This window comes from Pelobates fuscus, chromosome 6 (genome assembly GCF_036172605.1).
Source record: "Pelobates fuscus isolate aPelFus1 chromosome 6, aPelFus1.pri, whole genome shotgun sequence".
Taxonomy (NCBI): Eukaryota; Metazoa; Chordata; class Amphibia; order Anura; family Pelobatidae; genus Pelobates; species Pelobates fuscus.
Window position 1 is genome coordinate 299404083 of NC_086322.1, and position 27111 is coordinate 299431193.

Sequence of the window (27111 nt, forward strand, 5' to 3'; positions counted from 1 at the left end):
AAGTGAAATACCGCCTCCCCCCTCCCCGATTTATCTGACCTGTTTGGATCCATAGTCCATGTTTCTGAATGCACGTTATATGGTTTATAGAGCAACCATAACCACTGTCCTATTTATTTTAGACAGCCCTTAGAAATGAAACTACATCCGACCTCTCCCTCTGGCACAGAATGTGCTGACAATATCACCGGCCAGAATCCCAGGCACTCACTGTGATTGTTCTTCAAGCAGGTTTATTGCAACGTTTCGACCTCAATGAGGTCTTTTTCAATGAGGTCTTGAAAAAGACCTCATTGAGGTCGAAACGTTGCAATAAACCTGCTTGAAGAACAATCACAGTGAGTGCCTGGGATTCTTTCTATATGCATACATTTCTTGGGGTTTTTTTGCTGACCCTTGCCCAGTAGCACCCTGTGTTTAAATTGATGTGATTGAGTGCGACCCTATCTCCTTTTTTCAATATCACCGGCCAGGTCCACGGATCAGCCCTCGGCAGAGTCTGCCTTTTTCTTATCCGTGCTCAATGCTCCGGCAGTGAGAGATTCTCAATCTCATCCCAAATTCAGAGCGTCTCCTATAGGGGCATCTTCAAAGCAATGTTTTCTTTTACAAAGGCAAATACTTAGTTTTAACCCTTTCAGGTAAAATTGGGATAGCCCCTTTATTTGTCTCCTTCAGACCACTAGAGGGTGCTATTAAGGTGTACCCAATGATCAGACCTATAAGTGAGGAGGTCTGTGCTTTGTTAACCCCTTCACTGCCAGAGAAACCAGGAGAGGCACTAAGAGCTGACAAGAAGCCATGTTGGGCCAGGTTCCTGTTAACCTCTCGACTGCCATGCAAGCTGAGACATTCATAACAGCCTTGTGTGGGATCCTCTCAAAGCATTTCCCTCCTCTGACTAATACAACCTCACGTAATGTACCGAAAAGGCACTTTTTCAAAAACTTGATTTTTTTTTTTCTATTTTTTTTTTAACTTATTTTTTTGGTCTTTTTTTTTGTTTGTTTGTTCCATTTGTAAAAACAGTGCTTCTATAAAAGTTCTTTTTTTTTTTTTTTTTTTTTTTCAAGTTAAGACGAGAGATTGCATTTCACTCATCAATTCATCAGGAAACCTCCCAGCTCAATTTATGTACAGATATATATATTAGAATATATAAAAAATAAAGGGTCGTGGGGGAGCAGCAGTAATGGATTGTAGGCATGCTGGAACGCTCAAAATTATAAAAGACCGCTCCATTCCAAGAGCAGGTTAACCTCTCCCCTGCTGGAAAACTAGCAAAACGGGAAACTGACCCAGGTGCGTCCGTAGTTCATATACAGCCGAGGAGAAGGCGTTGATACAGCAATTGGTCCCCCTGACCTCTTCGTTCACATTAATTCCAAATGCAGGGCTGGCACAATAGAAACAGGACCGATTACCGCAGCGAGTTGGTGTATGGTTGCACTTTCCACCATTTGATAAAGAGTCTGTAAGGGGCAGCACAGCTAACTCGCCAGCAGGGAAAAACATAATCAGCCACTGTATCCAGGCAGCTCCGGTTCCCAAATCCCCGATATGCACTTTCCATTCCAGGAGGGGTTAATCATTTTGCAACAAAAAAAAAGGCAAATGTGTGCCTGTACTTAATAAAATAAATAAATAGGAACAGAAGGCAATACTGCCTTAAATATCAGCCAAAACAAAATGAACGTTCCCTATGAACCATTAAAAATAATGCAGTTAGGAGGGGGCGAACAATGGGGGCTTCAAATTTAAAAACCAAAAAAAACCAGACGCTGCACAATGGAGGAGGTTTTGCTCTGTTTGTGGAAAGATCTGGGGTCCGGTCAATCCTCCTCCCCACCGCCATACATGTCCGCTAGTTTTTTAAAGCGTGGACCCCAATCATTCAAATAATCAAAATCCTGTTCTTCTGAGCTGGAAGAGTTAAGGGAACTGACGGAGCCAGCGGTAGATCCGCTCCCCTCGTAATCGAATACCAGCAGAGAGTCGTAAGGAGGCGCCGTGGGGTCATTATCTGCTGCACGCAGACCCTGCAAACAGAAGCAGACAATGTTATAACGCATTGCGTGTGATCAGGGTAAATATACATTAAACAGCATCATTCAGCTTTCTCCATCACATTGCATGCATTTGTCCTGTCCAAACTAATAGATCATTAGGAATCCAAACATTGTATTGCGTTTTGCAAAGAATGTTTAAAAAATTAACCCCCAAACCTTCCCAAAGGTTATTGTACGAGATGCTTCTAACCATTGTTGCAGGTGGAGAGGAATAAATAGTAAACTAACAGGAGGCTGTTGTATCTCTCTCTGTATCTGGCTCGATTTTAGCAGAGCTGACATACCATTAAACGGACTCTCGGCTGCACAAATATAACAATTCACGTTTCAGTCTGTCTGAGCGGCCAAATTTCATTAACACCTTAAGGACGCAGCTTCAAAAACTGGACTTACCCTTAAGGACACAAGCCATTTTTGCATTTTTTGCTGTTTAAGTTCAAACGCAATTTGCATCTCTCTCCTTTATTGCACCAACACATATTATATACTGTTTTTTTTAGAGGGCAAAAAGGGCTTTAATTTGATGTGACATATACATAGATACATTCTCATTAATTATAAAACAAATGCCAAAACATATATATTTTTTCTCTCACAGTTTTGGCAACAATAGCGTGTGCATAATATGTCCAGCTTAGAAAAAGTAATTGAAAATAAATTGATTTATGTGTCTTGATTTATAGAGTGCATAATATGTGTTGGATTTCAGCTTATTTTGAAAGTTATAGGTCACAAAATAAAAGGACTAATATACAATTTCAATGTGAAACAATGTTAGAAGTTGGTGTGTTTGTCTTGTAGGTTTAGTACCCATCACAGAAAGCAAAATTGCCACACAAAAGTATATATTTATATAAAGTAGACATCACAGGCTATTTGCCTAAGGTTATTTTGACACTTTTTACGTAGCCATTTCATCGCCAATCTCTGCTAAATATTGGAGCAAAATTGTGTTTTTTCTGTATTTTGGAATATACACATATAACAAGGTTTTTGTAATGTGTATTTCGCAAAGCTGGTGTGTGCTATTCCTGCACAAAACCCCATATTGTGTTCTGCTGAGTATAATGATACCCCCATTGTATGCTATTGGCGCTATTCTGTGAAGCTACAATGCCCTATAAGAGACAAGGCTATTTAGGTTTCTATAGTTAGAATTTTCATAGATGGATTTGATGGGCCTATGTCTCATTTTGGGATATTTATATCAGTGTGAGTATTCAAATAAACCCACAAAAGGCTTCGATTTGATAAAGTAGACACCACAGAATATCTTATGGCGTATATTGTACCTTCACTTGTCACCGTTTTTTCACCAATTTATGTCAATGTTTGTGGTGAGGGGAGGGGGATATGGCATTTTTACATATATGTTGCATTTTTGCTGAGTATTTCTTACACTTGATATGTACCACTGTCATAAAATCCACCAAATTATGCTCAGTTACCTCTTCTGAGTAAAACAATATGCCCAATGTATGACCTAGACACTATTTTGTGAAGTTACAGTGCTGTAAAAGAGACGTGACAAGTTCAGGTTTTTAAGTGTGAATTTTCACGGAGGGTTTGATTTGTCCGTGTCCCACTTTGGAGCATTTGAGCAGGCTACATACTCCAGCTATACCATAAAGCATACCATTTCTGAAAGAAGACACCCAAAGGTATTTCAAAAGGCATATTTTGAACCTTAGCGTGGGATAATTTTTCCGCTAGCTTGTACCAAGTGTAGTGGTAATAAGCATTTTTTCTGCCTTTTTGACACACAAAGTGAGTTTGCACAGTATATTTTGCAAACCTTATGTTTGCTATGACTGTATAATACTTCATATGTTTCTCAGCTATGTGGTCTGAGTACAGCAATACCCCGTATGTACCTTTGCCAGGTATATGTGGATAATGAAGGGGCACATTTGAGACACAGCCATTACAGTAATATTCTAACTTTTAGTTTTACGCTGTGTCCATGTTCCATTTCGGAGTAGTTTAGCTGGTTGGTTATTCAAACTTCCCCACAAACACATACTATTTATTAAAGACAACACCCTGGAATAATTCAAAAGGCATATTTGTTCCAGGTGTAGTGGTAATGAGCATTTAAATTTTTTTATTTTTTTTTCTGTGCAAGCGATTTACAAACATGCTTAAAGTGCTACAGCAGCACATAAAGGCATATCATATTGTGGCATAGGAAATAGAAATAACAATATATGTAGTAGGTAAGCTGCCTGACAGTAATTTGAGTCGATTTAAAATAACTAAATAATAATGAAAACACTTAGTGTCAGAGCAGGCTAGGCATGCTAAGATTAGTATCGGCAGAACTGACAGCCGAGAGTAATTAATTAAGACTTGCGTATTCAGCTATTGATGAGATTTGCAGTCTCACGTGCTTGTTTCCACCCAGAGAAGCACAGGAATATTCCTTCCAGGTGCCGTAGGCTGCGATCAGTGTTGCCGAGGTAGGCTACTTGGGAGCTCAGAGGACGTTTACCCACTATTTTTTGTCAACGAGGTTGGCCCCTGTGGTATCGTGGGACCAGTGGTAGGTACACCTTAGGCAGTCGGTGGTGGTCCAGTGGGGACCGGGATGGGGGGGAGGGGGTAGGAGGTCAGCAATGTCTCACATTGAGCATAGGAGTGGGAAGAGCAGCCGCCTCTCTCCTGCTCCTTCACCAGTAGGCCTCAGCAATGAGTCTCGGGTTCCCAGTGGCTCAGTAACTCGTGTGAAGTCTCGATCAGATCACCCTTGCATCCCCTATGTGGGTGGTGCAGTTTGGGGAATAGTGCAGCTTGAGAACCAGATTAATTTCACAGAGAATACGGGAGCTCATGCTGCACACGTCTGATCAGCTCCAGTCAGGCTCTGCGCCCCAGTAATGAGCATTTTTGAATGTTTTTTTTTTTTACTTTTTACTTTTTAAAACTTTCTTGAAACTTTTTTTACACTTTTAAATTTTTTTATAAAAAGCAGCTTTGCACATTTTGCCAGCACTGCTATAATGAATAAATATTAAGTCAGGTCTCCCTCCACAACGATCATCGCTTAGTGTAAATGACCTGCCCTAACGTGTGATCAATACATAAACCAATTTCTATGAACATTAGAGCATGTGTTTATATAATAATAAAAGGGTACCTCGCTGATAAAGTCCCCAATGTCCCCTGGATGTGGGATAACGGGTCTGATCGGATACTGCGGCTCTGCTCCCACTGGCCTCTCGTCCACACGTCGGACACCCGTCACCTTGTTCAAAACGTGATCCAAAGTCTCGGGTTGCTGCAACTGGCTCAGGTCGTAATCCTGCAGCAAGAATGGTGTCCAGGGTTAATGCAGTTATGGTTAAATAATATATGATGTATTTTATGGGTCTCTGAAAAGCCCTCCACAGGACATTGTTTGGGTCTGCTATCACAAGGCAGAAGGAACATCTAAAGGGAGCAGAACTTGCTGGAAAGACAAGTCCCAGGTTTACATGATTATTGACGTGAGGTGAGAATTTGCTGGAAATTCAAAGTACATTTCCAAAATAGTCCAACTGAAAACAGGAATTGAGTTAATTTTGGCCGAAATTTTGAAATTCATTTTGAATTCCCGCCAATTCTCACTGTAGTCAATAGCCGGTTTGTGATGCGGACTAGTGACGGCATTGGCAGGGCTACAGGGAAAGCAATAATCCTCTTTATTGCTGTCATCAGAACCAACCAGACTGAGAATCCGGAACAGTAACTATGTTTATGGAAAACCCCACAAATTGGACAACATTAGGAGAAAGCTTCTCGTTTTAAATAGCCCCCCAACACACTTTAAGTTGATGTTTAAGTAAAAAGTGAAATTGTCTTTAAAAGACTCAGAAAGCTCCCAGTAAATGATTACATTTGGTGAATTCTCCAGGCTGTTCATTACCTGGTCCTCCTCGCCGCCACCTTCCTCGTCGTATTTGAGAATATTATCTCGCACGTCGTCTTCTGGGTCAATCAGCAGCTGTTTGGTGTGTCGTTCCTTCTCCCTGCGCTTCATCCACATGATGAACAACAGAACCATAGCTGGAAATGGCATGGCAGCGTTATTAACCCATGGATGGCAAAGGCAGCAGCGTTATTAACCCACACATGGCATAGGGCGGCAATGTTATTACCCACACATGGCATAGGTCGGAATCGTTAACCCACGCATAGCATAGTGCGGCAGCGTTATTAACCCATGCATAGCTTAGGGCAGCAGCGTTATTAACCCACGCATGGCAAAGGGCGGCAGCATTATTAACCCACACATAGCATAGGGCGGCAGCATTATTAACCCACACATGGCTTAGGGCAGCAGCATTATTAACCCACACATAGCATAGGGCAGAATCGTTATTAACCCACACATGGCTTAGGGCAGCAGCATTATTAACCGACGCATAGCATAGGGCGGCAGCGTTATTAACCCACACATAGCTTAGGGCAGCAGCGTTATTAACCCACGTATGGCAAAGGGCGGAATCGTTACTAACCCACACATAGCATAGGGAGGCAATGTTATTACCCACCCATGGCATAGGGCGGCAGCGTTATTAACCCACGCATAGCTTAGGGTGGCAGCATTATTAACCCACACATAGCATAGGGTGGAATCGTTATTAACCCACACATGGCTTAGGGCAGAATCGTTATTAACCCATGCATAGCTTAGGGCAGCAGCGTTATTAACCCACACATAGCATAGGGCAGAATCGTTATTAACCCACACATGGCTTAAGGCAGAATCGTTATTAACCCACACATGGCTTAGGGCAGAATCGTTATTAACCCATGCATAGCTTAGGGCAGCAGCGTTATTAACCCACACATAGCATAGGGCAGAATCGTTATTAACCCACACATGGCTTAGGGCAGCAGCATTATTAACCCCCGCATAGCATAGGGCGGCAGTGTTATTAACCCACACATAGCTTAGGGCAGCAGCGTTATTAACCCACGTATGGCAAAGGGCGGAATCGTTATTAACCCACACATAGCATAGGGCGGCAGCGTTATTAACCCACGCATAGTTTAGGGTGGCAGCGTTATTAACCCACGCATAGTTTAGGGTGGCAGCGTTATTAACCCACACATAGCATAGGGCGGCAGCGTTATTAACCCACGCATAGTTTAGGGTGGCAGCGTTATTAACCCATGCATAGCACAGGGCGGAATCGTTATTAACCCATGCATGGCAAAGGTGTCAGTGTGGATAAGGGCCGTTATTACCCTACACAAGGTGGAGACTGGTCCTGATATGAAAACATATAAAGCTGTCAGAGCTAGGCTCCGTTTGTATGTAAATAATTGGTGACAATCTTTATCAGAAGTCCGAAATGTCAGGATTTCATCCGCACCCGCCTTGCAATGGGCAGGCAAAACTACGGGCTTCATTGAAACACAGAATGTGACTGAAGATAAGAACCATTCGGCCCATCTAGTCTGCCCAATTTTCTAAATACTTTCATTAGTCCCTGGGCTTATCTTATAGTTAGGATAGCCTTATGCCTATCCCACGCATGCTTAAACTCCTTTACTGTGTTAACCTCTACCACTTCAGCTGGAAGGCTATTCCATGCATCCACTACCCTCTCAGTAAAGTAATACTTCCTGATATTATTTTTAAACCTTTGCCCCTCTAATTTAAGACTATGTCCTCTTGTTGTGGTAGTTTTTCTTCTTTTAAATATAGTCTCCTCCTTTACTGTGTTGATTCCCTTTATGTATTTAAATGTTTCTATCATATCCCCCCTGTCTCGTCTTTCCTCCAAGCTATACATGTTAAGATCCTTTAACCTTTCCTGGTAAGTTTTATCCTGCAATCCATGAACCAGTTTAGTAGCCATATAATATATTTATAATAATATAATGACCTTTCTAGAGGACTTGGTGTCCGCTAGCAATGAAGGGAATTTCCCTTCAAATAGAATTAACTTCCTGCAGCTTTTACACAAACATGAAAGTTGAATATTTTCAGAGAGAAACACAAACAGGTTGGGTGATTATTCGCCTTGATTGCCGTTCGGATCAGAATAATTCAAAGCTTCCAGACTGACATTGTGCTCCTAGCAAGGGCAGCCGCGACTCCCCCAGGCGCTGGGCGCAGGTATAAACGCACAAACAACATTAACTGTATTCACATCAAACCAATAACGGGGGATCTGTTAAACCAATTAACTCTGTTTAATTTTATTGTTACCCCGACACCCCTGTGTGTATGAATTTTAAAGGTTACTTACAGAGCAGTATTATAATGCAGATCAGGATGGAAATGATGGCTCCCGTGCCCAGCCCTGCTGCCGCCACAGCTCCGATAGTAGTGCAGTCGCCATTCTCGTCACAGGGACACACTTTCACTTTGATGATCGATGTGTTAAAGAGAGGAGGGTTACCTGAGTCCGTCACAATGACAGGCACCTCGTAGACGCCAGCCTCCAGATACCCAATCTGCAGACTCAGCCACGCGTAGTTACCTGGAACAACCACAAGGGGTATGGATTCTAAGTCTAGCTGGATAAGAGGGCTATCACTTGGAGTTAAACTTAAAGCTACAAAAGCAAATATATTGCCCAGTCCTGTGCATTGTGAAGACTGAAAGACTGAAACATTGTGAAGGCACTTTTATTTTATTATAACTATACAGGGAGTGCAGAATTATTAGGCAAATGAGTATTTTGACCACATCATCCTCTTTATGCATGTTGTCTTACTCCAAGCTGTATAGGCTCGAAAGCCTACTACCAATTAAGCATATTAGGTGATGTGCATCTCTGTAATGAGAAGGGGTGTGGTCTAATGACATCAACACCCTATATCAGGTGTGCATAATTATTAGGCAACTTCCTTTCCTTTGGCAAAATGGGTCAAAAGAAGGACTTGACAGGCTCAGAAAAGTCAAAAATAGTGAGATATCTTGCAGAGGGATGCAGCACTCTTAAAATTGCAAAGCTTCTGAAGCGTGATCATCGAACAATCAAGTGTTTCATTCAAAATAGTCAACAGGGTCGCAAGAAGCGTGTGGAGAAACCAAGGCGCAAAATAACTGCCCATGAACTGAGAAAAGTCAAGCGTGCAGCTGCCAAGATGCCACTTGCCACCAGTTTGGCCATATTTCAGAGCTGCAACATCACTGGAGTGCCCAAAAGCACAAGGTGTGCAATACTCAGAGACATGGCCAAGGTAAGAAAGGCTGAAAGACGACCACCACTGAACAAGACACACAAGCTGAAACGTCAAGACTGGGCCAAGAAATATCTCAAGACTGATTTTTCTAAGGTTTTATGGACTGATGAAATGAGAGTGAGTCTTGATGGGCCAGATGGATGGGCCCGTGGCTGGATTGGTAAAGGGCAGAGAGCTCCAGTCCGACTCAGACGCCAGCAAGGTGGAGGTGGAGTACTGGTTTGGGCTGGTATCATCAAAGATAAGCTTGTGGGGCCTTTTCGGGTTGAGGATGGAGTCAAGCTCAACTCCCAGTCCTACTGCCAGTTTCTGGAAGACACCTTCTTCAAGCAGTGGTACAGGAAGAAGTCTGCATCCTTCAAGAAAAACATGATTTTCATGCAGGACAATGCTCCATCACACGCATCCAAGTACTCCACAGCGTGGCTGGCAAGAAAGGGTATAAAAGAAGAAAATCTAATGACATGGCCTCCTTGTTCACCTGATCTGAACCCCATTGAGAACCTGTGGTCCATCATCAAATGTGGGATTTACAAGGAGGGAAACCAGTACACCTCTCTGAACAGTGTCTGGGAGGCTGTGGTTGCTGCTGCACGCAATGTTGATGGTGAACAGATCAAAACACTGACAGAATCCATGGATGGCAGGCTTTTGAGTGTCCTTGCAAAGAAAGGTGGCTATATTGGTCACTGATTTGTTTTTGTTTTGTTTTTGAATGTCAGAAATGTATATTTGTGAATGTTGAGATGTTATATTGGTTTCACTGGTAAAAAGAAATAATTGAAATGGGTATATATTTGTTTTTTGTTAAGTTGCCTAATAATTGTGCACAGTAATAGTCACCTGCACACACAGATATCCCCCTAAAATAGCTAAAGCTAAAAACAAACTAAAAACTACTTCCAAAAATATTCAGCTTTGATATTAATGAGTTTTTTGGGTTCATTGAGAACATGGTTGTTGTTCAATAATAAAATTAATCCTCAAAAATACAACTTGCCTAATAATTCTGCACTCCCTGTACAACGTTTCTATTTTAACTCTACCACAGGAGAGCGATACAGAACCCCCGGTCTTACCATTTATCCTGGTTATGGTCCAGTTCCGGCGTATAGAAGAAGGAACAGTCGGCAGCTCGAAGACAAAGGGGTCTCCGCTCGGCTTGCGGTCCATGTCGGTGGCAGTAATATTTATCCCATTGGCGTTTGGCCTCTCGCAGATTTGCGCTTCCTTTGGATGGAGCTCCGGCGCGTTATCATTGATGTCAGTAATATAAATTTGGAGCGTGCCAGTACCGCTAGCTGGAGGGTCACCTGTGGAGAGGAACATAACATTTCTGTTTATCCTGCTCATTTGCATTGTGTGCCCTGGCTGTGCCTTGTCTGGACTCGATCTGGATGTGATTTTCAAAGCTTTATTTGTGATGTAAATTCCACAAAGTGAAAGTTACTAGTTAGCTTTCATATTTAAATAACTTTTGTCAAGGGCTAACAAACAACAACATTGTAAACACCCTGTTCCAAATTATTATGCAAATTATATTTTTCTCATTTACCTAAATAATTGATGTAAATAACAGTCAGCATAATTCTCATGTTATCAACTATTAAGAGTACAATTCAAATTTTATTGAACAAACCTCCTAATGATAATAGTATTTTTTTTAAACATAAAAAACTTACAATGCACTGTTCCAAATTATTACGCACAGTAAGTTTCAAAACACTTTATAGGTTGTAAAGAACTGAAAATTGTCATTTGTTGTGTTTGCAGCATATTTACTGAAATCAAAAGCTATTTCAATCAAACTTATAACAACATTTTAACTTTTTAAACATTTTAACAGGTCACGTTACATTTTAACATAGGACCCTTATTTGATAGCAGCTTCACAAGTCTTGCATCCATTGAACTTGTGAGTTTTTGGACAGTTTCTGCTTGAATTTGTTTGCAAGAGGTCAGAATAGCCTCCCAGAGCTGCTGTTTGGATGTAAACTGCCTCCCACCCTCATAGATCTTTTGCTTGAGGATGCTTCAAAGGTTCTCAATAGGATTGAGGTCAGGGGAGGATGGAGGCCGCACCATGACTTTCCTTTTATCCCCATAGCAGCCATTGATGCAGAGGTATTCTTTGCAGCGTGAGATGGTGCATTGTCATGCATGAAGATGATTTTATTATGGACCTGTACCAGGGAAGAAAGTGGTCAGTCAGAAACTCCACATACTTTGCAGAGGTCATCTTTATATCTTCGGGGACCCTAAAGGGGCCGACCAGCTCTCTTCCCATGATTCCAGCCCAAAACATGACTCTACCACCGCCTTGCTGACGTTTGAGCCTTGTTGGAACATCGTGGCGGTCCACCAACCATCCACTACTCCATCCATCTGGACCATCCAGGGTTGCACGGCACTCATCAGTGAACAGGACTGTTTGAAAATTAGTCTTCATGTATTTTTCTGCCCAATGCAGCCGTTTCTGCTTGTGAGCATTGGTTAGTGGTGGCCGAATAGAAGGTTTATGCACAGTTGCAAGACTCTGGAGCCTCTACACCTTGATGTCCGTGGGACTCCAGAGGCACCAGCAGCTTAAAATATCGGTTTGCTGCTATGTAATGGTATTCTGGCAGCTGCTCTCTTGATCCGATGCATGGATCTGGCAGAAATCTTTCTCAATGTGCCTTTATCTGCACGAACCCGTCTGTGCTCTGAATAAGCCACAAATCTCTTAATAGTGCGATGATCACGCTTAAGTTTTCGTGAAATATCTAATGTTTTCATACCTCGTCCAAGGCATTGAACTATTTCACTCTCTTTGGCAGCAGAGAGATAATTTTTCTTCCCCATATTGCATGGAAATGATGCTCTGCTTAATAATGTGGAACACCCTCCTTTAGTAGTTTTTCCTTAAATTGGGCTCACCTGGCAATCTAATTATCACAGGTGTCCGAGATTGTTTTCAGTGATCAAAAGAGCCCTGAGACACAATGTCATCCATGAGTTAAACTGAAAACCAAAATATTTAATCTTTGTGACACTTAAATAGAATTTGCATAATAATTTGGAACAGGGTGTATTAACAAATGAGTGTAAGAAGTGGTATGTTGCATTTTGACAGATTTAATTTTATTTACACTTTTATATTTTCTCCTCCTGATTGGATGCTCACATTTGTAACTTATTTTACACATATTTCAGTAAAGGAGAAACACGCCCAATATTTTACGAGCAGTATATATTTTCTCATTATGGGCAATTAATAAATTGCACATTTAATGTCACATTAGCTGAGATGTAACATATGCTGCGATGGTGAATGTTGGGGGATAAAGTGTGGTATTTACTAAACACAGGATCTATTGCGCTAATTCCTCAAATATTAAAGCACGTAAAGTGGCACAGAGGAAGTACGTACCATTGTCTGTAGCCAGGAATTTTGCCTCGTAGATGTCCTCGTTTACGAATGGAGATTCGCGGTCCAGTTTGGCTCTGGTGTGAACGTTCCCTGTTGTGGTGTTAATGATGAGCCAGTCTGCTGGATCCCACAATTTTGAGTATCTAATAATAAAAAAGGTAAAGGGATTGAGATTTTAATGATCTCTGCTCACTACGCTTCTGGGTTGATATTTCATAATTAACTTGCTGAATTGAAGTCTTTACATTTTTTTTTTTTAATTACATTTTGTTGGAGTTTCGTTTAGTTTTTTTTAAGATCAAGTTGTTTTCAGGGGTCCTTTATGGACCATGCTTTGGTACTCGCAGGTACCTTAAACTGTGAGAATGCATTGAGTTCGTGCTCGCAGGCACTGTTCCAAGTAATGGCTTAGATATATTGGTACGCGCAGGTACCTCAATAATGCATGACAGGATATGGGTGGCTTCGCAGAGCCCTTCTAGCTGATATGGATATTAAGCCAACAAACATAACTAGGTCAAAGAGCCTCAAATGGTGCCTGGTTCGTTTTGTAGAGCACCGTTGAGTTTCCACCACGTAGTGGGCACAAATGAAGGGTAGATGGGGAGTGGGGAGGGAGTGGAGAGGGAATGCCGAGTTGTGTACTATTGGATACAGTTGGAAGGGGAAGGAAATGAGCTCCATTTTGATCGCCAGAAGGTGCCATACATGTGTCGTGGCACTGATTAGTGGGTGCGGGGCTGCTATCCTCGCGCAGGGGAGTGGGTTCAGCCAAGGGAGGACTTCTACTGGTTGACCTACTAGCACTGTTTCTACGGTCTTCCAGAGTTTGGAAACTCCCTGTTTGGCCCATTCTGTCATTCTGTGGATGTGAGCCGCCAGGTAATATTGTCTAAAGTTCGGTAGGGCTAGTCCCCCCTCCGCCTTTGGATGTGTAAGGGTGTCATGGCTAATCCTGGCTTTGGTTTTGCGTCAAATAAATTTGAGTACCAATTTATGTAGGGAAGCAAAGAAAGCTTCAGGGATGGTGATGGGTATTGCGAGGGGCAGGGATCAAATGTGGCCCTTTGCACCATAATGCGAGGGGCAGGGATCAAATGTGGCCCATTGCACCATAATGCGAGGGGCAGGGATCAAATGTGGCCCTTTGCACCATAATACAAGGGGCAGGGATCAAATGTGGCCCTTTGCACCATAATGCGAGGGGCAGGGATCAAACGTGACCCATTGCACCATAATGCGAGGGGCAGGGATCAAACGTGGCCCTTTGCACCATAATGCAAGGGGCAGGGATCAAACGTGGCCCTTTGCACCATAATGCAAGGGGCAGGGATCAAACGTGGCCCTTTGCACCATAATGCAAGGGGCAGGGATCAAATGTGGCCCTTTGCACCATAATGCAAGGGGCAGGGATCAAATGTGGCCCTTTGCACCATAATGCAAGGGGCAGGGATCAAATGTGGCCCTTTGCACCATAATGCAAGGGGCAGGGATCAAATGTGGCCCTTTGCACCATAATGCAAGGGGCAGGGATCAAATGTGGCCCTTTGCACCATAATGCAAGGGGCAGGGATCAAATGTGGCCCTTTGCACCATAATACAAGGGGCAGGGATCAAATGTGGCCCTTTGCACCATAATACAAGGAGCAGGGTTCGAATACGGACCTTTGCACCATAATCGGATGGGCAGGGTTCGATCATGGCCCTTTGCACTATAACCCAATAGACATGGTTTGAACGTGGCCCTTTGCACCATCATCCAGTGGGCAGGGTTCAATCGTGGCCCTTTGCACCATCATCCAGTGGGCAGGGTTCAATCGTGGCCCTTTGCACCATCATCCAATGGGCAGGGTTCAATCGTGGCCCTTTGCACCATAATTCCAATGGGCATGGTTTGAACGTGGCTCTTTGCACCATAATAGGATGGGCAGGGTTCAAACAGGGCCCTTTGCACCACAATCTGATGGGCAGGGTTTGAATACGAACCTTTGCACCATAATCCAATGGGCATGGTTCGAACGTGGCCCTTTGCACCATAATCAGATGGGCAGGGTTTGATCAGGCCCTTTGCACCATAATCCGATGGGCAGGGTTCAAACGTAGCCCTTTGCACCATAATCCGATGGGTACGGTGTGAACGCGGCCCTTTTCTCCATACACTGAAGGGCAGGGTTCGATCGCGGCCCTGTGCGCCATAATCCGATGGGAAGGGTTCGATCGCGGCCCTGTGCGCCATAATCCGATGGGCAGGGTTTGATCGCGGCCCTTTGCACCATAATCCGAGGGGCAGGGATCGAATGCAGCCCTTTGTGCCATACTCTGATGGTCAGGGTTCGATTGCGGCCCTTTGCACAATGAGAGTGGCAGGGATTGACGTGTGGGTGTGTGAGGGTTTGCCGTAGTCTTTTGCACTATAAAGTGAGGGGCAAGGTTTGAATGTTGTCTTTGCACCATAATCTGATGGGCAGGGATTGACCACGGCCTTTTGCACTATAGTATGATTCACCAATTCCTAAGGCTGATCTGTTCCTGCTGAGACCTAGACGAGTGGAATGCCAACTACAGCTATTTTTGTACAATTTGTCTTTGTATAAAACGTTTTGGGGAAGCACTGGACACCCTAGAAATCTCAGCCAGAGAAATGCTATGTTTTAGAGCTGGTAAAACCAGAGTGCGCTTGTTAACACTGAATATTTGCTGAAAGGGGCCTTACACGTTCACAGGGAGCCAAAGAAGGCCACCTCGAGCCAGTGTAATCATTGTGTTTGCGGCTACAAGGCCCCAAGTGAAGTGTCTGACACATATAATGATTAGAAGAATGTCACCAGTGAAGAGCGGGTAATTGGGAAACAGGATGGCGGCTGGTCTCTGCGTTCTCTTAACGGTGGCAATAAAAGAATGAAAAGATGTGATAGTAAGACATCCACTGATGGAAGGAAAATTCCTATCAACCCCTTTTAATAAAGTTAAATGTCATTTTAATATAATGATTTACCAGCCGGCTGCCCCTTTAATCCCTGCAGATCCGCCCTCTCTGATAAGGCAAGTGATGCTATATTAATATTAACATTTCACCTTAAGATAAAAATAAAAATAAAAAAAATCGCAGTTTCCTTTGCTGCAGTTTCTCTAGAGACCAGAGCTCCCACTATTCTCAAACTATTCGAGGAGCTTACTCATTCCTCCCCATCTTGTTCCACCCAGGTCACTGGTGGCTACACTGACCTGAGTGCTTGCTGCATGGAGCGGTCCGGATCCACGGCAGAGAATGTAGTCAGGTATCTGCCAGCCTGGTCTCCCTCCACATGTCTGATTGGGTCATTTTGCTTGGGAAAGTAGGGGGCTTCATTCACATTCATAACCGAGATGGTTACAGCAGACGTTGACAATAGAGACATCTGTATCCCACCAGCGAGTGGGGCCTGGTTCGACACCATAACATTCAGCATAAAGGCTTTGTTCATCTCGTAGTCAATGGGCTGAAAGAGAATTAGGAGAGGGTGCGTTATAGCCCTTAAGATAATATTAAGACGATGACCCATGGCATTCTGCGTATAACACTAAACCTAGAACCGAATGTCCACTATCTGATGTATCCACAAACACTTGCAGATCCACCATCCCTGAACACGTCCTGCTATGCATGGTGTTATCCAGCAAACCAGGACTTGTGTAAAAATTCCCCAGCACTGCTGTGGTAGTAAAAACAACCATTTTCATTGCTTGAAACATATCCTGATAGCCTGTATGAAGAGATTTTTTTTTTTTTTTTTCACTAAATTGTGCATTGTGGCAAGAGTGGGCCCATAAAGAAGAGTTTTGTACATGGAGGTCATTAACATCTGCCAGAAAGGACCTTGCAACTTAGATATGCACCGAGGTCCACAAGACACAGACATGTACAGACGCGTGTCAAACACGTACAGGACTTACGTCTCCCTGTCACTATGTGTACAGAGCAGTAACACCGACATGTACAGTGTGACAAGCATGAGCAAGCTGACAGACATGTAAAGCGTGACAAGCACCCGCCCAACTTTAAATACACTTATAAATGACAATGGAGGGACAAGAGAGAGTTTGGCTTTGATACTTTGCTTTAAAGGCTGATTTAAAAGACGAACGGACAAACAAACATGTATTACACAGTGACCAACCTTCACCACCATTACAACGCCCTCATTGGTCACCGGGTCAGTTCTGATGGTGAAATGATTGTATTGGTCTCCACTGATGATCTTGTACCTTGCATTCCAGTTGGGTGTGTATGGCTGGTCGCGGTCTACCACGGTTATATTGGCAACCACGACATCCACTTGATTCTCTGCCACGTCGCCAAAGAACTGCACAGAAAAACATTTCCTGCGTCAGAGTCCCACTGCACACACCATTTATATTTTAACTTGGTCACAATCTATAGCTTTATGATGGGATTTAATTGGAGAAAATCATTCATATAACAAGGTAAAACTTTGATCACAATCTGTTAGAACAACTTTTCTAGTGATTTATCCACAAAAATTCCTTTCAATTTAAATAGTGACTTCTGCAGATAAATAATTTAAAAACGGTTTTCTAACAGGCCAAAGACAAATCTGTATTTAATCAGTAATTGATACAGGGAGGCATTGAAGGTGTATTGTGTAGAGAAGGGGGCTAATTAATAGGGATGCACCAACATTTCCGTCCGAAAATAGGTCAAAGCTGCCGAAAATTTGGGCAGAGTGACTTGTCAGGTCCTTGGTCACTGACCGAGGACCCGACATCGGGAGGGGGCCCGCGGCTTGCCCTGTGTGCCGCAGGGTGCGATGCCCCTCCCGTCTGCCCGGGGAGAGAGCCAGTACAGTCTGCAGCTCTGCAAGGTGTGAGCTGCAGACTGTGCTGTAACACTTAAACCACCGCACGTCTAGCTAAAACCCTATCAGTTCCCTCACCCGGGAGATCCCAAGCCGCCTCCCAGAAATCATCACTGCCGAGAGTCGGAGTCCTGCACTCTGCTCCTAAGAGACAGCTCATAACTTATTATATTCTGCCACTTGCTAGGGTTTTTTTATTAATTAGTATTCCCCTTCAATCCCCCATCAGCTGGCCGGACAGTGTGCTCCTCACAGTGTGTCCTGAATGTATACCATCAGTGACATATGGTATCTGTCATGTACACAGATTAACGGGGATTAAATACATTTAATGCAATCTAAAGTGAATTGGAATCTAAATAGCACAAATAAATAATAAATATATATCCTACAAAGCAAAAGTAAGCTTGGCAATTTTAATGTCATTCTTGTCATTCACTTCTCAGTTTGCTATTTACGAAGGACCAAATGCAGTGCAGGTTGACATAAATCGGTAAAATTAAAAAAAATCTACATATTTACTAGTTGCAAATCCTGTTGAAATATAAAGGGTTATTCACTAAAGAAAAAAGTCATTTTTGTTTTCGGCCAAGGGCATCCTGAATTTTCATTTTGGTGCTTCCCTACTAATTAAGGTTAAGATTAAGGGTGGTAGGGAATTATCTGTGATGTGAAACAGGAAGTTGATTTTTATTTTATTTTTTTAAATGGGGTGGCGGGCAAAAGCCATTTATGCAAGTGAATATAGCTCCAAATGTGTTTCAGTACAAAATGTGTGAGGCAGTACGTCCATCGCAACACAACCGTTGCCAACTATTGGAAAATACGATGCAATGAATCTTAGGGGGGGATTTATTCTCTAAAAAAATAAAAAGAATTGTGAAAAACTGATCAGGAAATGACAGAACTGAATTTGGGGTTTCTCCCCCATTCTCTGTATTGTGAATAGCTCTGCAGGCCCACCCCATGTGTGAATTAATCCGCTACACGTAGAGGGGTTAGGGAATTTGAATAGGGACCTTTTAAACAATCCAAAGGTCTGTAAGAAACCTTCTGCAAGAATTAATGCTGGATCAGTCGCTGATGGCTCTGCCAACGAATAGGTTGCTAAGAATCATTAATAAAACGATGGATCTCTAAATTCCACATCTTTTGGTGGCAGCTGAAGAAGGTTTCATGTTTCATGTTGATGTTTTGAAATGACATTATTCTGCTCTTGAAATAAACGACATGCGAGCCGCATGATATGGGTAGTATTAACGTGGATCGAACGTGATTTGTTCCCCTCTGCTTGTTTAATACTGCACAGGGAAGGCGCCTAAGATTAAGGAGCTTTTTATGACTTTGAAAAGTCTGGGAGTCGTTGTGATTGCAGATACGACACTCCCTGCGTCTCTCATTCAGAGGAATTCCTGATAGCATCACCTAGTTAGGAAGACAAATTAGGAATTTATCCAGAATTGGATCTCTCGCACTCCCCGGTGACTGATGCCGCTGGTTCCGGACTGACCTTTAACATCTGTCGTGCTTCACAATACCTGATGGTATCACCCATGAATCACATACGATAAGAGAGGAACTCGTTACAGAGTCTGCCTGATGTGGGTGATAATGCTTTACCTCCTGCCCCCCCCCCCCTTTTCATTTTAATAATTCAAACACTGAGCATTTGGTAACAGACAATATAACATGCACTGCGGGCACATAGGAATAACACAGGGTACTTTAAATTGCTAGCTTTCCGGACCAGTGACTGTATTGAGACTCAATGGTTAGAGCTGAGTGAATGGGATAAGGCCTGTTGGTTCTGGGGGAATAGTGTCTGTCTGTGGGACACATACTGTATGTTTGTGGGGGATTACTGCCTGTCTGTGGGAGTACTGTATGTGTGTGTGGGGGGAGGTAGGGAATGGGGGGGGGGGGGGGAGGGGAGGGGTTACTGCCTATATATGGGGACACAGTATATCAGTGTGGGGTTCTGAGTATATTTTGGGGATACTGTATATCAGTGTGGGGTTCGGAGTACATTTTGGGGATACTGTATATCAGTGTGGGGTTCGGAGTATATTTTGGGGATACTGTGTATCAGTGTGAGGTTCTGAGTATATTTTGGGGATTCTGTATATCAGTGTGGGGTTCTGAGTATATTTTGGGGATACTGTATATCAGTGTGGGGTTCTGAGTATATTTTGGGGATACTGTATATCAGTGTGGGGTTCTGAGTACATTTTGGGGATACTGTATATCAGTGTGGGGTTCTGAGTACATTTTGGGGATACTGTATCATTGTGGGGTTCTGAGTATATTTTGGGGTCACTGTATATTTGTATCTGTGTGTGAGGGATACAGAGTATATACTATCTATGTGTGTAAGCATACTGTGTACAGATGGGGTTCTCATGGCTGACATGCAAGTAGAGGAATTTGACTGTTCTGGGTATTTTGTGACCGCAAGGCCCAGACCCTCCTCACTGATGCAGCATTTCCATAAGCTCTGCTCATGGGGAGATTTAATTCTAAGTATCAGAAGGCTTGCCGGTTGCACCTTCCTCATAGATGGTTAAAGCCAATCTAGGCCGGAATTAAAGCAAGGTTTACTTTAAAGGGACACTATAGTCTCCTGAACAACTTTAGCTTAATGAAGCAGTTTTGGTGTATAGAACATGCCCCTGCAGCCTCACTGCTCAATCCTCTGCCATTTAGGAGTTAAATCCCTTTGTTTATGAACCCTAGTCACACCTCCCTGCATGTGACTTGCACAGCCTTCCCTGGGCTCCATAATTCCTACACTAGCAACATGTCCCTATTTATGAAGCAAACTGGCTCTGGGGTATCGCATCCTGTGCCAAATATGTGGTTAATTACCCTCCCCCACGCCTTGTTACTCTGCGCATAAAGTAATAATACGGAGGGTAAATTTCGTGGATCTGGCCGCTGTGATCCTTCCACTCCTATGACTATAACAGCCAAGGTAAACAGGAGGATGATTTGTTTTTACATTTATTTATTAATTACAAATATGAAGGAGTAAAGGGAAAAAAAAATCCTTTTCCTCTCCGCTAAACAATCAATATTCCTTTCCTTTTATAAAACCGCTATAAGTACCACAAATTGTAGAATTATTATTCCTAAAGCCAGAAAGCAACGCCATTTCACATATTACTGAGGGAAAACATTGCATATTCTGGGCCAAAGTTCCTGCTGACTGCTCCTCTCCTAACAGTCTGCCCAGAAATGTCCTGTGGTGTGCGGTGACATGGAACATACATACATAGCAAAAAACTCGGGGTTCAATCTCTATTCTAAAAAATGGCCGTCCCACCTTCCCTCTGACATAGTAATCCAGCCCTCCCCATTGAGCCGCTCTTGTCTTGTGATGTAATGACTGAGTGACTGGCATTGACTTACCATTTTCGAGGTGAATTCTGGTGGGTTGTCATTGACATCGGCCACAGTAATTATAGCCGTAGCGGTATTTGAGAGGCCGTGGTTTGAGCTTCCATCCATATCTGTGGCTGTAACGACCACGGTGTACTGCTGAACTTTCTGCAGGAGAGACAGACTGGGATTAGATTCTGATCACAGAGCTCGTGGGAAATCGTACAGCAAATTATTACTGTACTAGGGACATGGTAATCACTATAACCATTTCATCTCTTTGAATAGGATATAGTACCTGGAGTCGCCTGGCACTGTCCCTCCATTCAGTGTTAAATCGCATAAGAGCAGTTTAACACTAAATAAGGGTGACTGGCCACCCACAGTCTGGCCACTTCAGGAAGAGTGGTTAAGGCAGAGATTAAACACTTCCTTGTAGCCATACCCATTCATACCATCAGTTGGATCTCTGATAGGCTAAAAGCAGTCAGCTGACACTCTCAGCCAATCACAGCTGCCCATTGCTGCTCATCCTAGCCAAAGCAGCACAGCTGCTGGGGACTCTCGTTTAGCATTTGAACATAAAAACATTATACGGTTTAATGCTGAATGAAATGATGGTACCAGGGGACTCCAGACACTAAAACCAGTTTAATGAGATGAAGCAGACACAATGCTCACAGTTGTCCCTTTAATAATGGTTGCAGGTTTATCCCCCCACAATCGCTCATTTTTATATATATTTTGCAATCTAAAACAAATACCCTCTAATTCTGGATTAAACTCCAGCCAGCATACTTTCACCTGCGATTTCTAAGGACAAAAGTTCTAAAGTGGGTTAAAGTACTAAAACCGTTGTTCCTGTGTATAATACTGTTCTACAGATCAGTGAACTTCGAGTGAGGACCAGCAGGCATTTTACACAGTCAGAAGGCACGTGTCTTTCCTCGATGGGTCATCCGCAGGATCCCTGGGCATGCTTTGGGAGTTAAGCTTGTTAAGTCATCCTCTTTGGGATGTGCACTGTGATGCTGTTATATGTTTTAACTAATTGTCCAGCGTTTTACCATGGACGTGCTGTCCCCTCTACTATAACATGAGCTCCCAGGCTGAGAGTTACCAGACCTGTGACCAGTGTCACAGGATGTCCAGCAGGTGGCAGTGTCTGACCACATTGGCTGCCTTGATGGGTTTATCTGTACTAAAGCAGGTCCCTTTCTTCATGATTACAGAGGGGCATGGTGGCTACTTCCATAGCTGCATCTGTCAGAAAGTAACCACGCACACAGAACTGCTTTCTCCAACTAATTACTACATTAATATGCTTTCTCCATCTAATTACACGGTACCATCCTTGAGAAGTAGTGCCCACGGCTGGATTATAGGGCACTCTCCCAATGCCAATAATATGCCAGATTTACATTGTCAAAGCATAACAATATTTAAACCAACGTTCCTAATGTGAGGCAACTCCTGTAACCCGGGTTAACTGCACACGAGCCTCTTGCAGAATAATCTCATTCCGTATACTGAGTCACAGGTTTCTATAACATTTAATGACAGAACAAGTGAACTGTGTTCCTTTCTCTTGTACTGACAATCAGGAGAACTGAAGTCCACACTCTCCGTATATTGCCAAAGATTAGCTACCATATTTACAACCCCGGGTCTTTTCCTCACTCCTACCACACCTGCTGGGAGTCCAGTCCATGAAGCCATCTCTGCACAGTTAGACTGCGTGCTTCGCGGCTGTTCATGGAACCGGAGAGGGGCTATTCTGCGTCCTGGTTCCAAACTCAGTCTGTGGATTTCAACAAAGCGAGATCTACACAAAGTTCACAGCTTGAGTGCTGCCACCCAAATCCGAATTTGATGAATACATTAATTAAATCAGATAAAAGTTGGTAATGATTTTCATTAGAAGCCGCCATGAGAACATTCCTTACCTTTGTGATTAGGATGCGACACATGGCTATGCCTTAATTGGGAGGTGAGAGACACAGAGAGCGCTTTGTAACAATAATAATAATAATTAAAACAAAATCCTCATTTACATCAGCAAACTGCAACTTCACAGTGACACGCACCCTTTCTGTCAATAGGGGAGAAGGCATGCGTAACGTCGCTTCCTTGATAACATTCAAGTTATTTGTTTAAAGTTCTTGGAGCCAGAGGAACCACCATGACCTGGCGCTATGTAAGCCCCTTTAGTAACTTTTGCTTTAGCTATGTAAGGGTCGCTGGCTCCCCCGTTTAGCCGCGATTACCTGGTTTAGGTAACACCTCATTGAGTAACTTTTGATTTTGCTGTGTAAAGGTCACCGGCCCCCGAGTGTAGCCGCCATGATCTGGCGCTATGTAAGCCCCTTTAGTAACGTTTGCTTTAGCTATGTAAGGGTCGCTGGCTCCCCCGTTTAGCCGCGATTACCTGGTTTAGGTAACACCTCATTGAGTAACTTTTGATTTTGCTGTGTAAAGGTCACCGGCCCCCGAGTGTAGCCGCCATGATCTGGCGCAAGACTTGCGGTACACTCTCCTTACACTGACTAAAACCTTTCTAAACCTATCTGGAACCACAAACCATTTCACGTCCAGGAGTTAACTGAATTTAACCGTCCTGAAAGCCAACATTATGTCAATAGGCAAATCTCCTGCTCGACTAAACATAACCGGAAGGTTTATTTATAGACTGTGAATTATTTGTCTGCATTTTGAATGTGAAACAACTGGCTCAGTTCACCTCCAATGGCCGAAAGAATGAAGCAGAAATGTCTAATTATTCAGTCAACTGGGAATAAATGCACTTACTAAAATTTGTGGCAGAAATAGTCCACAAAAAAGCGACTGTTTGCGGACCGAGTGTAAGTGTTTTTGCAAAGAGATAATGAGGGTTCCTGGCCTCTCCAATAGTTCTAAAGAAACCATTCTAGGGATGTCTGATAAAGCCTTGCGCCTGTCAGTGGTATGTATGTACATTGACACTGACAGAGTGAAATGCAAGAATAAAATATTCCACTAAATCACAGCAAGGACACACGGGCATTCTGTCGTCAATGTTCAAGCTATGGTGAATTGGAGTTGGTCACTGAAAGTCAATGCTCCATCGGCAAAACTCCAGTTTTATAAACCACAGCAAAAGGTTGGCCTTCTGCTCCTGTCGAGAGGCGGGAATTAAATATGGTTCCAAAGTAGATTTTAATAAACCGCTTTACATGACAAAATGTGCCTTCAACAAACAGCAGAATAACAAAAAAAACAAACCTACTAAAGTGACATAAATAATAAGAATATAACACAAGGTTTGTACAAATTGCTAATGATCACAAGTGTCTTACTCATCTCCTGCCAATTAGTCCATAAATAACCTAATTAGGGTTGAATAAGGTGCGGAGTGAGGACATCCAGTCAACATACACCGGGATAAACTCTCACCACCAATTTAAGAGTCTCCTGACATTTCTAATCATACACAAATGTTACATTTACATAGCTCTTCATAATTAGACATATTTGTGTTTATGCCAGCGGACTGGGTTTTATTTTCTTTTTATTCGTTTATTTTTTCCTGTTCAAAGATGACAGTCACTGTCTAAACAGAGAGAGGCTGTAAAACCTTTATCGGCTTATTCTGTAGGAGAAAGACTCCGAAATACTTGTCTGAATTGAAATAGTTTTGTTTAAATACTACAGGCTGCAGAGGAGTGCCTGCAGGACCCCAGATGTTCTTTACGGGGCTAGTTTCCAGTTTCCCAGCACCAGGGTCCGCTTCGGTTTCAGCATGTGACGTTAGACCTCTTACTGAGCCAAATCGAGTGAGGGTTTATCACTTCACAACTGTTTGAATGAGGAGAGTGATTTAATAATCGGAATAATATGGCAGGTGTAGCAGATAAAATATTTTTTTTTCGCAGAACTGGTCTTCTTTAGAGACACTGGTACTGGGTCTTAATGGCGGTTTACCAGGGAGGAAATGCAGTCTGCAACGACCTTGAGGGACATGAATTGACCTTCGGACTCCAGGTGCTCTGAGTGGCAGCTGGGAGAGAACAAAGAGAGGTGTCTCACTGATCGATACTGCCGATCCAATCTTTCCAATGCAGCGAGGTGGTTTATGAGCTGGGGGTTCGGCAAAGAATAGAGCTTCGTCCTCGCACGTTCTGCGCTCCCTGTTGAATGAGCAGGGTGCTTTGTTCTCGATGACAGTTTGCCATTGCATCTCCTCTTACAGGTTCTTCTTTTCCCTGGTCTCCTGTGCGTGATGTCATTTGGTGATTGGAATGTGAGCTCTGCGGGCCCATTGGTCTCTCTTACGCAGAAGATCTTAATGAGATCTATACTAGAGGCAGCCACATTTGTTACACGCGCAATGTACGGACCTGTATAGCAATACTGAGTACTACTAGTCAAACATGCTTTACTACCATTATCAGCTACTTCTTCAGGTATAAATTAACTGTTTTTTTTTTCTTTTTTTAAGTGTTTAAAAAAAATAAAACAAATCCGACATTTTCATGATTATAGGTCAAAAGAGAATAAGTGTCTTACTGCCTTGTGTTACAGCGTAAAGGCTTACAGTGGGCTGAGTTATCTATCCCAAAGAGTTTTATGGTGATTTGACAACTGATTTCAGAAAATTCAGACCCAAAAAGGATAATTTACAAGTTCGTGGTCAACCATCTCACAGATTAGTTAATAAGCCCCTGGACTAGTTGACATTTTTCAATTCACCTTGCAGCAGAGTCTGTCTCCAGGAACCTCTGTCTATTATATGAGATTATATGTTTACTTTGATCTTGTGGAGGTGGGATATCTCACGGTATGCAGTCTCTGAATTTATAGCGCTTAATGTCTGTCTGCTGAGCATAAATTATCCTGTTATTCAGATATTATCAGAGCAAAAATATCTGTAAACTTAAGAAACAAGACAAAAACGGGTCTAGCCAGTGATGCATCAGATTTTCCACTCCTGCGTTCACCGTATACAAATAAACGTTTTCCTCCTATGCAATATTCCTTTGCAATGTTTACTTACTTCTCTGTCCAGCCCGGACGCCACGGTGTTAATGGCACCCGTTTCACTGTGAATCACAAACATGTCCTGTGAGGGGCTCTGCGGACTCTGTGCCATGATCCGGTACATGATTATACCGTTCAATGTATTGTTATCATCCGCATCGTGGGCAGACACCGTCATGACATAGGTTCCTAGAATGATAACAAAACCTTACATTGTTATTAAATAAAAACATTCGTTTTTCAAGTTTTGCACTACTAGCCAGACCTAAAAGTTACAAGCCACTGCAAGCCTGGAGAGTCAGCGGCACACTCACCAGGACTGAATTTACACTGGCAAAAGGGTAGGAGCAAGTGGAAATTTTGAGAGCTGATATATTTTATAACTTATAACATTTTATGCAATTTGAACAGTAGCGTTTATGTGTGATCGAACCAGATGGGCCGCCTTTGCTCCCCACATGCATCAATAAGTGTTGTGCGCCCATAACTCTGACCTAGGTACACCGTTTGTCCTTCATTCCACCGCTTTTAGTAGGTACTAACCACTGCATACCAAGAACACCACACACAATTTGACGTTTTAGAGATGCTCTGACCCAGTCGTCCAGCCATCACTATTTGGCACTTGTCAAAGTCACTCAGATCTTTTCGCTTGGCAATTTTGCCTGCTTCCCACACATGAAATCCAAGAACTGACGGTTCACCTGCTGCCTAATATTCCCCACCCCTTGACAGGTGCCATTGTAACGATATAATCCATGTTTTTAACTTCAACTATCAGTGGGTTTAATGGTGTGTCTGATCAGTATACAGCAACAATACAATGCTTGGAATGCAAACAAATGTCAGCAATATTTGAAAGCCTAACAATCCATACAATTGGGCTACAAATGAAAATTTAGACCAAATATACTGTGCTCACAGATGGTAAATCTTTGTGGTATTATGCCTATCAATAGATCCTTCTGGTGCCAAAAATAACAGAAACCAGTTGTATTCAATAATGCTTCAATATCTCGATAAAGTAGATAAAAAACAAACGCGTTTCGCTCTTTAGGTCTTTATCACAGTGCGAGTAGCGACTCTCTGGCATGGGAACGCTGAATAGTGTTTTTCAAGTTTCACTTTCAATTCTAGGTCGATGCTCTTTACCATTTTTTTTTTTTTACCTTTCATCAATTTCAGTAAGAATTAG

At 42.9% G+C, this 27111-nt stretch overlaps 1 protein-coding gene across 2 annotated transcripts in view; it reads right to left on the minus strand.

The window, feature by feature from the left end:
• Positions 1 to 463: 463 nt before the first annotated feature.
• The window catches only part of CDH4 (cadherin 4), a 415426-nt gene continuing 388778 nt past the window's right edge, over positions 464 to 27111 (minus strand). For both annotated transcript variants that reach the window (XM_063459612.1, XM_063459611.1), the window contains exons 7-16: positions 25933 to 26105; positions 20931 to 21068; positions 16824 to 17009; positions 15892 to 16145; positions 12667 to 12809; positions 10334 to 10567; positions 8312 to 8545; positions 5974 to 6113; positions 5206 to 5370; positions 464 to 2039 (exon numbers count right to left, since the gene is read on the minus strand). In XM_063459612.1, the coding sequence (XP_063315682.1) occupies positions 1833 to 2039; positions 5206 to 5370; positions 5974 to 6113; positions 8312 to 8545; positions 10334 to 10567; positions 12667 to 12809; positions 15892 to 16145; positions 16824 to 17009; positions 20931 to 21068; positions 25933 to 26105 (1874 nt within the window). In that variant the 3' untranslated portion in view covers positions 464 to 1832. The remainder of the gene's footprint in view (positions 2040 to 5205; positions 5371 to 5973; positions 6114 to 8311; positions 8546 to 10333; positions 10568 to 12666; positions 12810 to 15891; positions 16146 to 16823; positions 17010 to 20930; positions 21069 to 25932; positions 26106 to 27111) is intronic.